This window comes from Plenodomus lingam, assembly GCF_022343315.1.
Source record: "Plenodomus lingam strain CAN1 chromosome Unknown contig_32, whole genome shotgun sequence".
Taxonomy (NCBI): Eukaryota; Fungi; Ascomycota; class Dothideomycetes; order Pleosporales; family Leptosphaeriaceae; genus Plenodomus; species Plenodomus lingam.
This window is the reverse complement of record NW_027093946.1, coordinates 115,493-131,724: the sequence shown is the minus strand read 5'-3', so window position 1 is coordinate 131,724 and position 16,232 is coordinate 115,493. Positions and strand designations below refer to the sequence as shown.

General features: G+C 30.4%; 6 protein-coding genes across 6 annotated transcripts; 2 read left to right on the top strand and 4 right to left on the bottom strand.

Moving 5' to 3' along the window:
• Positions 1–3,009: 3,009 nt before the first annotated feature.
• Positions 3,010–4,845, top strand: IAQ61_008543 (uncharacterized protein; the record flags this gene model as incomplete). The annotated part of the gene is made up of 4 exons (XM_066098047.1): positions 3,010–3,037; positions 3,393–3,693; positions 3,921–4,084; positions 4,202–4,845. The coding sequence occupies 4 exons, from the start codon at positions 3,010–3,012 to the stop codon at positions 4,843–4,845; spliced, it is 1,137 nt and encodes a 378-aa protein (XP_065952003.1).
• Positions 4,846–4,914: 69 nt separating this feature from the next.
• On the top strand, positions 4,915–5,163 carry IAQ61_008542 (uncharacterized protein; the record flags this gene model as incomplete). Its single annotated transcript, XM_066098046.1, has 1 exon — positions 4,915–5,163. One exon carries the CDS (start codon positions 4,915–4,917, stop codon positions 5,161–5,163), a length of 249 nt encoding a protein of 82 aa, XP_065952002.1.
• Positions 5,164–6,644: 1,481 nt separating this feature from the next.
• On the bottom strand, positions 6,645–7,439 carry IAQ61_008541 (uncharacterized protein; the record flags this gene model as incomplete). Its single annotated transcript, XM_066098045.1, has 1 exon — positions 6,645–7,439. The coding sequence occupies one exon, from the start codon at positions 7,437–7,439 to the stop codon at positions 6,645–6,647; it is 795 nt and encodes a 264-aa protein (XP_065952001.1).
• A 1,107-nt stretch (positions 7,440–8,546) lies between these two features.
• Positions 8,547–8,864, bottom strand: IAQ61_008540 (uncharacterized protein; the record flags this gene model as incomplete). Its single annotated transcript, XM_003836958.2, has 1 exon — positions 8,547–8,864. The coding sequence occupies one exon, from the start codon at positions 8,862–8,864 to the stop codon at positions 8,547–8,549; it is 318 nt and encodes a 105-aa protein (XP_003837006.2).
• Positions 8,865–10,354: 1,490 nt separating this feature from the next.
• Positions 10,355–10,915, bottom strand: IAQ61_008539 (uncharacterized protein; the record flags this gene model as incomplete). The annotated part of the gene is made up of 1 exon (XM_066098044.1): positions 10,355–10,915. The coding sequence occupies one exon, from the start codon at positions 10,913–10,915 to the stop codon at positions 10,355–10,357; it is 561 nt and encodes a 186-aa protein (XP_065952000.1).
• Positions 10,916–11,701: 786 nt separating this feature from the next.
• On the bottom strand, positions 11,702–13,500 carry IAQ61_008538 (uncharacterized protein; the record flags this gene model as incomplete). Its single annotated transcript, XM_066098043.1, has 3 exons — positions 11,702–12,087; positions 12,891–13,179; positions 13,384–13,500. Coding segments are annotated over 3 exons (792 nt in total), but the record flags the coding sequence as incomplete, so codon positions are not given.
• Positions 13,501–16,232: the final 2,732 nt, after the last annotated feature.

The window sequence follows — 16,232 nt, the reverse complement described above, 5'->3', positions numbered from 1 at the left end:
ATGCTTTATTAAAAAAAACCTACATTAAACAATTTAGCTCTAAAATTACTTTTAATTGTTTAAGTTTACCTACTAATGATATAAAGCAGGTTACTTCGTTGGTAGTTTGAGGAACTAATTTAACATCTACAGTAGGTATGGGTAGATTTACAAAGCAAGTACGTGATACGATTCAATTACCTAACTTTCAAAAAAGCGTTATTGTTGGATTAATTCTATCTGATGGTTGACTAAGATTCGCCTCTAAAATCAGTAAGAGTACCCTTGTAGGTTTAAAACAGTCTTTAGCCCATTCTGATTATGTTTGATTTGTATTTTCTTCTTTATCTCATTATTGTAATAATACACCTATATAAAGGAAAGGCGTAAGAGCAGGTAAACCGTTTTATGGTTTATATTTTGTAACCCGTTCATTGCCTTGCTTTACTGAGTTATATGATATTTTTTATGTCAATGGAGTTAAAGTAATTCCAAAGAATATGTATGAATTGTTAACACCTGTAGCTTTTGCCCACCTTATTCTAGGGTATGGGGACTTAAAAGTAAGGGAATTTATCTTTGTACCGATTCATATGCTATCCAGGATGTAGTAAGGTTAATGAATGTGTTAATTATACGTTATAAATTAAAATGTACTCTTCATAAAGCAAGTAATGGTAAAGGCTACAGAGTCTATATTACTAGAAATTCGGTTGGTAAAGTAATAGAAATAGTTTTACCGTGCCTTACTCCTGGTATGTATTATAAAGTAGGTATAGTTAACAATGGGAGTATAAAAAAGGTGTAAAAGTTTTAGAAGGTAATTTTTATGTTTCTTTAGACAAAGGTATCTTTAAATCTCTATTATTTAAAATTACTCAACATGAAAAAGATGAGGTATTATTAACTGCAATTAAATATTATTTTAATTGTGGATATTGTTACTTAAGAAAAAAAGAAAATACAATTGATTTTAAAGTTACAAAATTTTCTGTCGTTAATGAAATAATTATACCTTTCTTTATTAAAAATCCGATATTAGGTGTTAAATCACTATATTTCAATGATTGATGCTTAGTTTCGGACATAGTCAATAAAAGAAAACATAAATTAGAACAAGGTGCCTTAAAAATAATTGAAATTCAAAGGGGAATGAACAGGGGGAGAAGTAGGTAAAAAAATTTTTTTTAGACTTTTTTGTATGGTCCTGGTTTAATGCTTCTCGATTATAACCTGGGTATTTTGTATATTTTAGCTATGTCTTCGTTAGCTACATATGGAATTCTGCTGGCTGGATGATCAGCTAATTCTAAATATGCATTCTTAGGATCTTTAAGAAGTACAGCTCAATTAATTAGTTATGAATTAATTTTAAGTTCTGCAATACTTTTAGTAGTATTATTAGCAGGTAGCTTAGATATAACTGTAATCATAGAAGCTCAAAGAGCTATATGATATGTAGTACCTTTGTTCCCTGTATTCCTAATATTTTTTATAGGGTCTATAGCAGAAACTAATCGAGCTCCCTTCGACCTAGCAGAGGCTAGTGTTTAATACTTATAAAGTAATTTAATTCATAAAGATTTGGCCTCTTTAAATATCGCTATGTGCTGGAAACTCCTAAAGCTTTACATACATTTAACTTTATGTAAGTAGTATTTTTATTAAGCTGCTTACAGGTTAATGTGAAAATTGTCAAAGATGTCACAATGGACAATCAGCAGGAAACCAAAACTAATATTAAATTCATTTTTTTTTGATTATTTTGTTAGTAAGTAAGTAGGATCCAACTTCGTTGGATCCCTACTGCTCTAATTTTTTTCTAGTAATTTATTGCAATAAATTACGTCGAAAAAAATAAAGGAATCCTCAGAGACTACACGCGATAATGCAATTATATGATTGTATATAATATAGTCCATAGATGTACGAAAGTATGTTTGGTAACTGTTAATTAACCCAATCCAATTAAAAACTCACAGCATCAATGCTAATTTTACTTTTACATTACATAGATCTTATTCTACGTCAAGTTCTTCTAAATTGGATATACCTATACCTGTATTAACCTTAACAGATCTACACGATAAAGATAGCATATTTTCTATACGTGATCTTCTTTTAAGAAAAGGGGGTATATATAGCTTTTTAAACTAAATTAATGGAAAGCAAGATATAGGTAGTGCAAAAGATTTATATCTAAGATTAAACGAACATATATCACATAGAAAATCTAATAGAGCTCTACAGGCTGCTATATCAAAGTATGGTTTAGATAATTTTAACATTTGTATATATGAATTCTTTACGTATGAAAATAAGGCTACCAGCTTTAAATTAATAACTGATTTAGATACAATGTATATAAGAAAGTTTAAGTTTAATGATTTATATCATTTTTTAGAAAATGCTTCTAGCTCAGAAGGTTATAAGCATACAGAAGAAGCTAGACAAAAGATGGTGAAAAGGTTAGAAGATAAGAGTCATCATCCTTTCTCCCAGCAAAGCAGCCCCAGTCTTCATTTCGCTAAATCGAAATGAAGACGCGAGGGCTAATTTTTTATTTTCTTTTGCTCAAACCAACTATTAAACACTGCAAAAGAAAATAAAAATAACCGCAAGCTTGCGGGGAGGGTAAGGAAAACATTATTATAATAAAACTAAATCTTTAATAAGTAAACCTGGGTTATTAAACCCGATGTTTGGTAAGACACATTCAGAAGAAGCCAAAAACCTTATGAGAAGTAAAAAAGTAAAGTATCCTAATGGTGTAGGTATATATGATCTACATAATAATTTAATAAAAAGTTTTGATAATGCTTCAGACTTAGCTATGTATTTAAGTAAATCTAAGGTCACTGTGAGTAAATATATAAATAAGGGATTGGTGTATGAAGGTAAACACTACTTAAAAGTTAACCTTTTTAAAGAGTAACAAAAGTATGTACCAATATATTACCATTTACGAAGTCATATCTATCCCGGTGTGGTTGTTCTTTTTATTATAAGTCAAAATTACCTTTAAGCAATATGGGTTATAATTATTTATCATCTGGTCGTAAATATTACTCTACAAAATCTAGTCCACAACCCCTTAGTTCTTACCTTCTACCTCAGCCCATTTTAACTCTTGATTTAAATAACGAAGCTTGTATTAAATCACATAAAAGCATATTAGAAGACAAAGGTGGTATTTATTGCTTGGTTAATACAGTTAATGATAAGCGGTATTATTGGTAGTGCAAAAGACTTTTTTATAAGACTTAATGAACACATAAAGTATAAAAATAATTCAAACGCTGCTTTACAAAAATCATTTGTAAAATATGGTTTCGGTAAATTTAAATTTTGTATCTACGAATATTTTTCATATGAAAGTAGGATTATAAGCCACAAATCTTTAACTGAACTAGAGACTAGTTATTTGTCAAAATTTAAATTAGAAACTCTTTATAATTTTAGTTTTATCGCCCATAACAATTTAGGGTATAAGCATACTAACGAATATAAGCTTAAGATTAGTAAACCAGGGGATTTAAACCCTATGTTTGGAAAAATACATAGCGAAGAAGCCAAAGATAAGATGAGGAAAAGAAAGAATAAATATCACTTAGGAGTAGGTATTTTTGACTTAGAAGGTACTTTAATTTCAAAGTTTGAAAATAGTGTTGAGTTAGCTAAATACTTGAAAGTATCTAAGGTTACAGTAGGAAAGTATTAGAATACTAACCTCATATATGGTAACTCTTATTAATTTAGACCTATAATGGATTAATTTAGTCTTTAAGTAATAATGAAAAAAGAACGGAAAAAGATTGGTGTAGTAATAGAAAGGAATCAGAGTTAGTTAGTGGTTTTATGACAGAGCATTCAGCTGTTATTTTTGTATTTTTCTTTTTAGCTGAATATGCTAGTATAGTACTTATTTGTATTTTAAATAGTATTTTATTTTTAGGTGGTTATCTGTTTGATTTTAACTATTATCTATACCCTTATTTTTATTTACTGCAATTTATTGCAGGTGATAGTTATATGTATCTAACAGAAAATGAAACTAATTTTAATGTAATTGACTTTGATAATTACAATTCAGTAATAGGTACAAGTATAAGTGGTATAGTAATTGGGCTTAAAGCTTGTATAATGGTATTTACATTTGTTTGGGCGAGAGCGTCTTTCCCAAGAATACGTTATGATCAACTTATGTCGTACTGTTGAACAGTTTTATTGCCTGTTGTTATAGCCTTTATTATCTTAGTGCCTTGTATCTTATATAGCTTTGAAATCCTACCTACTAATATTGCTTTACTATCTGCACCTCTTGTATCAAAAATAGATTCTGTGAAAAAAACAGATTCTGTGCAAAATACAGATTCCGTGGAAAAAGCAGATATTGTGGAAATAGATGGAAACCAAAAGGATACAAGTGTAATTTTAGCCTCTATACCTGATCAAAACATATATAGAAATATCGATGTTAAATCTAATATAGATTTAATAAAAAAGGAGCTTAAAGAAGTAAGTGGTGTTTATGCAATTGTACATAATGACTCTTATAAAATTTATGTAGGTAGTTCTATGGATTTATCTAAAAGAATTATGAATCATATATCTAATAAAAGTTCAAATACACATTTGCAACATGCTATAAATAAGCATGGTTTAAGTAATTTTTCTGTATATGTTTTAGATGTGTTACCTGCAGATACTACTTTATCTTTTGAAGATCTAAGTGCTACACTAATTAAAATGGAGCAAAAAAACTTAGATTTGTTTAATAACAAATATAACATTAATCCTTTAGCAGGTAAAACAAGATTAGGGGCTAAACACACATCAGCTAGTATAGAGCTGATGAGCACATGAAGAAAGGAAAACCCCTCTTTTCTGGGTAAAACCCATAACCCAGAGGTTTTGGAACAGATACGTGAAAGAATGCAAGGTTCTAATAATCCTATGTATGGAAAGCCGGTTACAGATAGTACACGGAAACTTATATCTGAATTCTTTAGTAAACCTGTGTTCTTATATGATGCGAATACTTTCAAACTAATATCTAAATACGATAAACATAGAGATATTCTAGATGACTTAAAGATTTCACCTAAAACCTTAGTTAAATATAAAGATTCTGGTTTAGTTTTTAGAGATAAGTATATTCTTTCTTCCATGGAGTTAGATTAGTTTGTGAGCAAGAGCCTCATTCCCGCGTATTCGTTATGACCAGTTAATGTCTTATTGTTGAACTGTACTATTACCAATAGTAATTGCTTTAATTATACTAGTCCCATGTATATTATATAGTTTTGAAATAATGCCTTGTAATATACCTTTATTATAATCCTATATTACCAAATTAAGATACATAATTATAAAGTTTAACTGTGTAATGTTTTAAACAGAACACAATTTAAACCTTTTTTTCGATGTGTATAAATTATTATTCGTATAATTTTCTAATATTTTCTCTATAAATTGTATATATTACATATATATGTAATATATAGATCTTATTATAGAAAAGAAACTAGAAATTTACTATTTATAATAGATAGCTATAAATTATATAAATGGAAAATAATTACGTAGAAGCTCCATACCAAACATTAAAACTTTTATAACACTAGTTCTTCCCTTTAAAAGACTCTTTACAGTGCAGTTGCAGAGACTAATGCATAATTAATACATATACGTGTGAAATATTTACTTTGTAGTATATGTTATTTCTTGTATTAATAATATGTACCAATAAAAAACATTGTTTAAGTTGACTACAGTTAAAGGCTAAAACTAATCAATTTTAATGTGTACGTTGTAATGGGCAAAATTTTTATTATACAACTATAGCGTATAACATTACCATCTCTTTTAGCATTTAATGTATAGATTTTGTATTGACGGGGTAGAATAGATAAATATATGCTTATTTTACATAACTAAAAAGAAATAAGTGAATTGTACACATGACCCCTCGTCTGTGTACGAATCCTCTACAACTGAGCTAAAAAAAAAGAGTTTTTTTTGTAACCCCCCCCCTTATAACCTGATATTTTGCATAGTTACAAGTATTATAATCACGGTATAGTTTAGCACTCCTGCCATTTTTTATATATCCCCTTTTATAAAATATGGTTGGTTTAACTAGTGCGTTACCTATTCGTAAGCGATTCCTTATATGTAATAGCTATCTTCACGTATATGCCTTACAAATACTATTGATTAGAAACAAACCCCCCCACTTGTTTTTTTTTTATTAAGGTTTTTATGACTTATACAGGTGATATAATAGATTATGGTAAAGATGTGTATAGATTTACTATATTTAATCTTTATTTATATAATTTAAATAAGTCTTATTTAGTGTAAATACTTTAGTTAAGATTTTTGTAAAATTATTTAGATTAAATTCATTTACATCCATAGAGTTAACTTTATATTTTAAAATTGGTATTTTTCTATCTTCTCTTTCGGTATAGAAATATCTCCTCTGTTTACTAAACACATTTGATTAACGATGCTTTTGACACTATTATTTTGATAACTATTGAAGTCGTGGGATATATTTAAATTAGTTTTAACGGTTATTTTTTTTTTACATATATCATGATATATGTAAAAAAAAAATTACAGCCTCAGCCCTCAGCTAAATATTTTATTTGTTTTGCTTAAGTCAGAAACAAATATTGGCAAAACAAATAAAATATTAACAGGGCTGATGGCGCCGAGGCTATACTTTTACTATCTTGTTTATAATATTTATCTCGTTTATACTCAATCTTATCAAAAATATTTGTAGATAAGTTAGGCTTTCCTAGTAACCTTTCTGAACCAAAGAAAGGCTCGTGCCCTTCATCTATTAAACCCTGAATTTTATATTTGTATTGAGGATATTTATAAGCAAGAGTTAATCCTTTAGAACGGTCTTCATATGTTAATTTAAGAATATCACATCTACCACTACGATAATGGAATTCTGTTTTAAAGTCTATACTCTTATCTTTTTTAGGACGATATTGTAACGTATAATGTAAAACACGCTCAACTATTTCCACTTTAAATGTTTTCTGAATTAATACCTTTTTATCGTTCTGAACAGTACCATAAGTTTTATATTCATCAACATTATAAGAAGAAACAGAAGATTTGGTATTATCCAAATTAACATCGTTATTATCCACAGTCGTAGAATTATATATAGAAACAGTTCTATCATCTTTTATAAAAACGTAGCTACTAATTTCATACGATAATGTTCTGCTTTTAATATCATATTTTATAAATTGAGATTCATCAATCTTATATATAACCAACAGAAAATTATTATCCATATCAATAACATACTCACCAGAATCACAAGTTAAATAAGGAAGTCTATCATAAATAATCCCAGAAATTTCAGATATTAACCATAAATTTGAATAATTTTTATTACCCCTATTTATATTAACAATCACATCCATTATATTTTTATAACCTGAATGAACTTTACATAAATCTAAATTTTTATTATCCTCATTGAAACAAAAAAGATCATTTTAAATCTAATCTTGTATATAAGGATAAAAATTAAATGAATAATAACCCTTATTTAAATTTTGTATAATTTCTGGTATATGATCCTTTAGAGATATAAATAATATAGATTGATTGCCGTCGAAAATAAAGTAGAATGGGGTAACCTCTAACTTCCAAATATATATGCTTTACTTAACAAAACCAAATGGTTATTTATCTTAAACTTTTCAACTATCCTAAAGAGAACATCAAATATTTTATAAAGAGAACATCGAATATTTTACAAAGAGAACATGGAATATTTTATAAAGAGAACATCGAATATTTTATAAATATTATTATGTATTTTAACACCAAAGCGATAAGACATATTATTAAAAAAAAAACAAATAATTAGAATTATTTGTAAATAGTGAAGTATTATTTAGTAATATTGAAGGGTTTATTAAGGGAAACTTGTTTCTCTTGAGTCTACGAAGTAAAAATTTTTTTTTATCGTCTACAACTTATAAATTACAACTACTGGAAGTAATGGATTATTAATAGAAACCTTGGTTTCCTTATTTTTTTTTTTCTTTTGCGGTTATTTTTTACATATATCATGATATATGTAAAAAAAAATTACAGTCCGAGTCTTCTTTGCAAGCAAAGAAGACGCCGGGACTAAAACTTGCAACTAAACACAAGCAAAAGAAAAAAAAATAAACAGCAGCCCAGTCTTCATTTCTTTGAAATGAAGACGTTAGGGCTAATTTTTTTTTTTTATGGATTTTCGAAGCTCCCACGTATCCAGCCTAAGACCCATTAGCAGTCTTACCAGAGAGAGAATGCTCTCTCTCTAATGGTTGCCTGTTGAAAGACAAAATTTGCTATACCCCCACCCCCCATTTGTTATATTCTAGGAATAAAAACTCTATATATATTTATGCTTTATTTTGCACTAGATATAAGTACACCTAAAAAATATCTAGGATATAAAGCAATGCACTACACTAGGTGTAATATTATGTTATAAAAAGTAAATCCTAGATCTAGCTTTAATGGCTGCTAACTCAACCCTTTAAGCCAAAAGTTCCATTTCTGGTCTTAGAATTAATAAGGGTATATTGGGAATTAGCTTTAACGTAGCCTCTTAACATAGTAGATGATATATTATTATATGAGGAACGTATGTTTTTTAGGCTACCTGCATATCTATACTTAAATACAGCTCTCATAGCGGTCAAACGCCTTGTTAATCTACCTGATGCTTCAAATCTTACACCACTCACTACTTGTTGTTTAATAGTATTTATAATATTGTTCTTGTTCATTGTTTCCATATGATCGTCAAATGTAATAAGTGTATGTAAATCAGGAATTCTTACCATTTGTAAAACAGCTTTTCTCAGAATTCTTACTGCTTTATTTTTTCTGTCTCTTAATTTAAGAGATACTGCTGATGCAAAAATATCACTGTTTAAGTGTATAGATTTTAATTCAACTAAGTTTATTTCTACCTTCTTTTTATATAATTTTTCTATTAAACTAGTTAAACCTAAATTTCTTAAGTTTAGATTTAAGCTATTAAATTTAGATTTATTAAAATTAATGGATTTTATGGAATTAAACAAGATATTTTGTAATCTAAATACTTTTTTTATAGGTCTAATGTTATAACTAGGTATATTATAGGGTATATAGTATTTTTTTCTTAAATTAACTAATAAATTTCTTACTAGATTTTTCCTTGTATTAAAAAAAGCCATATTTCATTTTCTAAACATGAAAAATTTATTTTTTAATATATGAAGTAATCTGTTTTTATGGTTTGGTATTCATACGGGTTTTACCCCAAAAACCTTTTTTTCAAATCGTATAAGTGTTGTAATTTTTCTTATATAACGTTCAATAGATGATTTTTGTTTATTATATACATATAATGTAATAGAAAGTTTAGTATTTGTATGGTTTAGCTCAGCTCTCGCAGCATATATTTTATTGGCTGAATAACGAATTTTGTTATCCCGCCTACGTTTAAAAAGTATTTTTATTTTATCTTGTAACATGTTACAATAACTTCTAAGTAATTTGTTTAGTACTGCGTCATAGCTAATTAAAGATTTAATATATGATTTATTATAAGAATAAAGGCTACTAAATCATTCTTTACCAGAAGTTGGGTAAAATATCATCTTATTATATTCATCTTTTTCAGAATTACTTTTTTTTATATTTTTTTCTGTAAAATTAGTATTAAATGAATTTCCATTAAAACTATTTTTTTTATTTCAGAATTTATTTAACATATTATGTTTTAATGAATTATTGGTATTGATTAACGCGATAAAAAGGGAATAAAGTTAAAAACATTTGTTAGGTATATGGTCTACCTTTAGACCATTGTTTGCATAAACTGTTTACTGCTTTATTTTTTGGTTTCTTTTGCGGTTATTTTTTTTTTTTACAAATATCATGATATTTGTAAAAAAAATTACAGTCCCAGTCTTCTTTGCAAGCAAAGAAGACGCCGGGACTAAAACTTACAACTAACCATAAGCAAAAGAAAACAAAAAAAACTTACAACTGACCATTTGCAAAAGAAAAAAAAACTATTAAGGATAAATATGGTTACTATTATAACTAATCTTACCCATTTTCATAACAAGTTAAAGTAATATAACCGTTTTTTTTTTATCTTGTTAGCATATTCTGCAGTATTATTTAAATGTTCATCCCAGTTATATTAAGCATCATAACATGTTTTAGATATAGTAGCCCCAGAACTACCACACAAATTAGCCACTAAGTAATATAAAATTCTAATGCAAAAAAGGCAAGAATAAATGAGCAACATTATAAGGTTCGTTTTTAATCTATTTTAAGAATTATTTAACTCATTTATTATTGTATTTATCTTAGTTTCCCCTTTTCTATGGCTATGAAATAGTTCAGGATGGTCCTTGTAAAAATATTCCAACCCTCTGAAACTATATTTTCCACCGTTAATCATAACGTTTCCCCTAGTGAATTTAACATCTACATCGTTTAAATTTACACTACGTGATGTTATAGGAGGCACATTATTCTGTCTTGTAGCTAATACATCAGACTGTGCAGAAATAAGGTCCGACTTAAGTCCTGGATACTGTGTAACAGTTAAACGTGGATCTATAGTCCCATCTTGGCCTGGATATAGCCCACCTGTAGAACCCGCATTCATATTAGGCTGAGAGTTTTTGGATGAACTTAGTAAAATATGATCGTTCACCCTAGGACCTTTTTCCACAATGCCACCATCTACCCCTATTGCTATGCAAGAAGGGTCTGTGTTAACGTATTGTATATTTAGATCTCTAACATAAGGTATGAATTCATGATAAACTCCATAGTGTATTGCTATACATCCATTAACTACTAAATATGTAACGAATAATACCATGAAAATATTAACTAAGGTTGCCTTGTAATATAGAAAATAGCAAAACAATTTAAAATAGATAAGATCTCTATTTTTTATTCATTGTTGTATTGTGTAATACTTCTTAATAAGTACCAAAGCAATTAAGCTTCAAAATAAAAATGCACATAAAGTAGGGTAGTTTAAATAGTTATTACATCCAATATCTCACACCTTAGGTGCATCACAACTAATTACACTCACATCAAAACAGTAAATTAAAGTAGATACTGAGTAGTGTATAGCGTCTAATATTGGAGCAGGATATATACCAAAGAAAACGGTAGGTATAACCAGTACTAATAAAATAGTAAATTCTCCCTTAGTTCCATTAAAATATACATAGCTATTAACAAGGTAATTATCTATAAAGGCTACCGGTTTAGATGTATCTTCGCTAATATAAGTATGAGTTTGTCTACTATCAATAGTTAATGCGTTTTTACCTAACTCAAATACAAATCCAAGAGTTAATAATACAAAAAATACCATCATAATAACTAGACCATATATATCATTAGTATAACTACTAACACTGTACGGGTATACCAGCAGTATTTCTAGATCAAAAAGCAGAAATAAAAGACCAAATATAAAAAAGGATACTGAAAATTGTGTTCTATTTTGCCCTAAAAATGAATGGAAACCGCATTCAAACACACTATCCTTTTCTTGATAGGGATTGTGCGGTGCTAGTAGTAAATTTATAGCTAATAACAATATAGACAAGATAGGGATAAATATGATAAAAAAAGTTGTACTTGTCATTTATAAATTAAATAGTATCAAGCATAATATATTGGCAAAGCTTAACAGTTCTTGTGGTATAAAAATAAATAATGTTATTACTAACGTTATAACTGAAATGGATAAACTTAAGGAGCTTGATATAACAATATTACTCATTTGTATACTAACTTTTTCAACGGCCGTGTTTTTTTCAGTTATTAAACCATCTGCATTAAAATCTTTCAGCTCTTTGTTTAAACTGTAGTCTGGTTTGTCGAAGAAAATTTGTTTTATGATAGCCAAGTAATATACAGCACTTATAACACTAGTTAATATAGCAACTAATGCCATAAAAATATAACCGCTATCCACTGCTGCACTTAATATCATCTGTTTACCAAAAAATCCTATTAAAGGAGGTATACCTGCAAATGAAAATAAAGTGATTCCTACTTGCATAACAGCCGATTGAGGAGATAGAAAGAACCTCAATAGACAACGACATTCCACCTATACGGTGTTAGCTTGTCGTATAACGCCCCCTTTCGGTTTATGTCATATCAGGTTACTTTCAACCTGGGGCTAATGGAGCACACCTTACATCTAACACTATTTCACATACATCATCTATTGGATCCTAATTAAAGTCTCCTCAGTCCTGCCTTCCTTCACAATAAGTCCACGCGCCAGCCCACCGCAATCGAGCCATCAAACCGGATTAAGAAAGGCGCTTCGTGTCTTGACTCCTTCATAATATGTCCAATATATTCCGGTCGGTGGTTACCAACTCTCTTCACCAGGTTAGACCTGTGTACTTACTTATTGAGTGACTATTCGTAGTAATAGGAATTACTCTCTTACCAATGTTAGACGAGATACCATCTGCTCTCTGCTCTTTTAGGGCGTAACCCTCTTAGATCCGCGAACACCCATTTCTACTTTCGTAGCCCACTCACCAAACTCTCCCTACACTAAAGAGACGCCTTTGAGACTGACTGCATAAGACTGCGTTTCCACCCAGGTCCGAGACCTACGTCAGTCGGAATTCTCTCACCATGCAATGAAATAGCTGGATAGTATATCTACGCTTGTTACCATACCTGAGTAATTACTTCAGCCGCACGTATCCTATTTTATTCGGATCATGTTTGGTACGTAGACCTTTAGGGATTACCCGGAGTTTGGCATCTCTAGTCCTTAGCTACCCTTGCTAAAGGGGTCTATGAACTTAGGGATATAATAGGATTTATGTAATAATACCCTTTTAATTGATCAATTAGCTGGATAGGCGAGTTTATTGCGTCGGTATTATTACTATCTTTATCTTTTTCTTCCTTAATATATTCCTTTTTACCCATTTCCTCTTTTACGATTTCTTCTTTATCGTGTATAGGCTCAAGAATAGGTGAGTACTTATCATTCTGTGTATAACAATATAATGAGTATCCTATCGTAATAATTAAGATAAAAGCATTTAAATTGGAAATCGAGTATTGTATTAAATAGAACATAAAGGCCTGTGTTGACTCAACTGTGTGTATACTTAAACCTAGTAGCATAAACCCTACGTGCGATATAGTACTAAAGGCAAAAAGTCTTTTTATTCTAGATTGCGTTAATCCTACTATTGTTCCAATAACTAAAGATAAAAGAGAGCTAAATAGTAAGCTAGTAGTTCAAGAAAAATCCATATCAAATAATGGTTTGCTTGTATAGTGTACTAACTCCAGTAAGAAGACAAAAATAGAAATTTTTGCAATAATCGCTACAAAAGTTGTAACAATCGTAGGAATAGCGTCATACACGTCCTCGGAAGTAAAATTTATCATACAAATAAGCTTAATAACTTTATACAAAAATAATATATAACTTGATAAGACAATTGTGATATAAAAATAAAAACTATTTAACATTTTCTCTATTTCTAATCATTGCAGCCTTAATGACTCTAATTTGCTCCAACCCTTCCTAACCCTCTGCATCAATGCAGAGGGTAAGTAAGATGAGCTTTCGAACAAATAATATCCGCAGCCTTAACTCAATATTCGAGATCTTTTGATTTCACACCCAGAATAGCCCTCGTGTCTTCTTTTCGAAGAAAAGAAGACTGGGGCTGCTTCGCTGGGTATTTAAGGAAAAAGGGTAAGATTGTTTCATAGATCTCTTTGAAATTACTACATTTAAATTCCGCATACTCCTTATAAGTATAAAACTGTCCGCATGAAAAGTAATCAGCTAAACACTTAATAAGAGACAGATCACGAGAATGTTGAGTTAAAACAAAGGCCAAATCAACACGATCTCCTGCACTGTAAGCATCACTAACTCTCAGTTTAACCATAAAAGAACCAACACCGGAAGCAAAACCTGCTATTCAATAAGGATTAATAGGAAGCAACGTATGTGCATCAATTAAAGGTCTATGGACAGGAGCATAACTAGAAAAAGCTTCTTTCAATGCAGGAGTCAAGCCTCTGTTAAGAGAAGCTCTTATGTTAATATTTACTTTTAAACCTGAAGGTGTTAAATGTTCACCCTTTTTTCATTATCATAATAACTTCTCCAGCGGGGGGGGGGCCGCCACCTTAAGGTGGCGGCCTAACCGCAGGGTCCAGCCGCCTTTCCCTTTGGGGGAAGGCGGCGCCCGGACCTAAATAAAATATAATCCGCAAGCTTTTGAGTGATTAAGGGGTATTAATCTAAATGAGGGATAATTTTTGTGATGATTTGATCTAAAGAACTAACTGTAAAATCACGACAATCATTTCTCTCTTTACTTATTCGTCCTATACCTCCAAATAAATCTTGAATAGCTTTTAAGAGTTTAACATCTTTTTTATGAAGATTGATAATAAAATTAGCTTCGAATTTTCAACCGGTGCTGCTTCTAGGTGATTTACGTGCAATAATGGTGAAACATCCTTCTGCTGATTTCTTTTTTTTTTTTCTTTTGCCTATGTTGGTTGTGGATTTAAGCAAAAGAAAAAAAAATAAGATAAAGCCTGTCACAAATAAAGGTAGGATAGTAAGAGAAGATGTCTTAGGGTTAATATTATTACTTGTCCCGGCCCCCCCCCCTGCGAAGGGGGGGGGGTCCGAGCCTTGCCCCAAGGCGTGGACAAGTCCCCGCCCAGGCCCCTACGGGGGCCCGGGGGCTAGTTGTATAAAATCGTCTTGGCATAACTTGGTTAGAAGGGATTTTTACTGAACGGTTTCTCTCGAAACCTGATAGAATACATCTTAAATATGATAAATCATATCAACTACCGTATACTCGTTGCTCTTTTACAGTCACTATTTAAACCTTTTTTAATTTTTGCAATAAATATATTCCTTTATATGGCGTCTGGGTATTTTTAGAAAAATATATTCTAATACTTCCTGTAGGTACAACTAAGGCTTCCACTACTTCACTCATTGAAGTATATGTTGTTTTTATTCCAGTGTCCTTATCAAGTATTTCTACCGGTACACTAGGATTTTCTGCTCCTTCTGCTCCTTTACGCCCTTTACCTCCTGTACTGTTTTTGTTACCTACAGCCGCAGCAGATATTTTGGCTTTTGCTTCTTCAGAATGTTTGGAACCTAATCGAGAACCAGCTGTTAATAAAATATTATATTCTGGTTTTAATATATCCATATAATATGGCTCTCTTTGTATAGTTTCGGATGAATCACTATATTCCAGGATTTCTAAAGTAAAATTAGAATATCCATACTTCAGCAAACCACTGTAGATCAAACTTTTCCTCAGCGCAGCAGCCTCAGTCTTCTTTGCAGAGCAAAGAAGACGCCGAGGCTTTTTTATTCCTGATTCTAAGAAATAAATGTTATAGTAACATTTCAATCTTATCTCTAGATTAATACTACTACCTACATATCTTTTTCCGTCAATTATATTTGTTCAGCTATATACCCCGGATTTACCTCTATTTTCTTTTAGTACTAAGACCTTATCTTTATCAGCATTTCTATATATATTTACTGGCTGAAAAGACGGTGCAATAGATGAAGAATTAGTAGAATAAACACGAAATAACCCGTGTCTGTGTGGTTTCGTAGGACTACTCTTATAAAGGTTTTGTTTTCCACAAAGTAAAGCCGTTCTGGAATGTTTCACATGTACTAATAAAGTCGAAGTAGAAGAGAAAAGTGACACATTAGAGTGCAGCACAGGGAAGGAGTAAATGAGGGAGATACAATTTTAATGTGCAAAAATTAGCAAAGGGTTTAGAGATAAAACAGTGACTGATTTAGATCCGCGATTACCCATATTCTTTTCAGAAGCTTCCAAGGTTGTTACCTTACATGAGTAATTAGTTCATTCACCTATAGCCTTTATACTATAGCTTGGTACTTGGATTTTTAGGGGGTCCCCGGAATTTGGCAGTTTGCCCCGTAAACACGATGACGGTGTTATGGATGATTTCCCACATCATCCTTCAGGGCTTCAGAAATGGAAGGGGGCAGCAGATACTTTAAATAAAAATCCTACAGCCATAAATATTAAACTAACATGTAAATAGTAAGATTTATATCAATAAAGTACATCGGTAATATTATCTTTGCT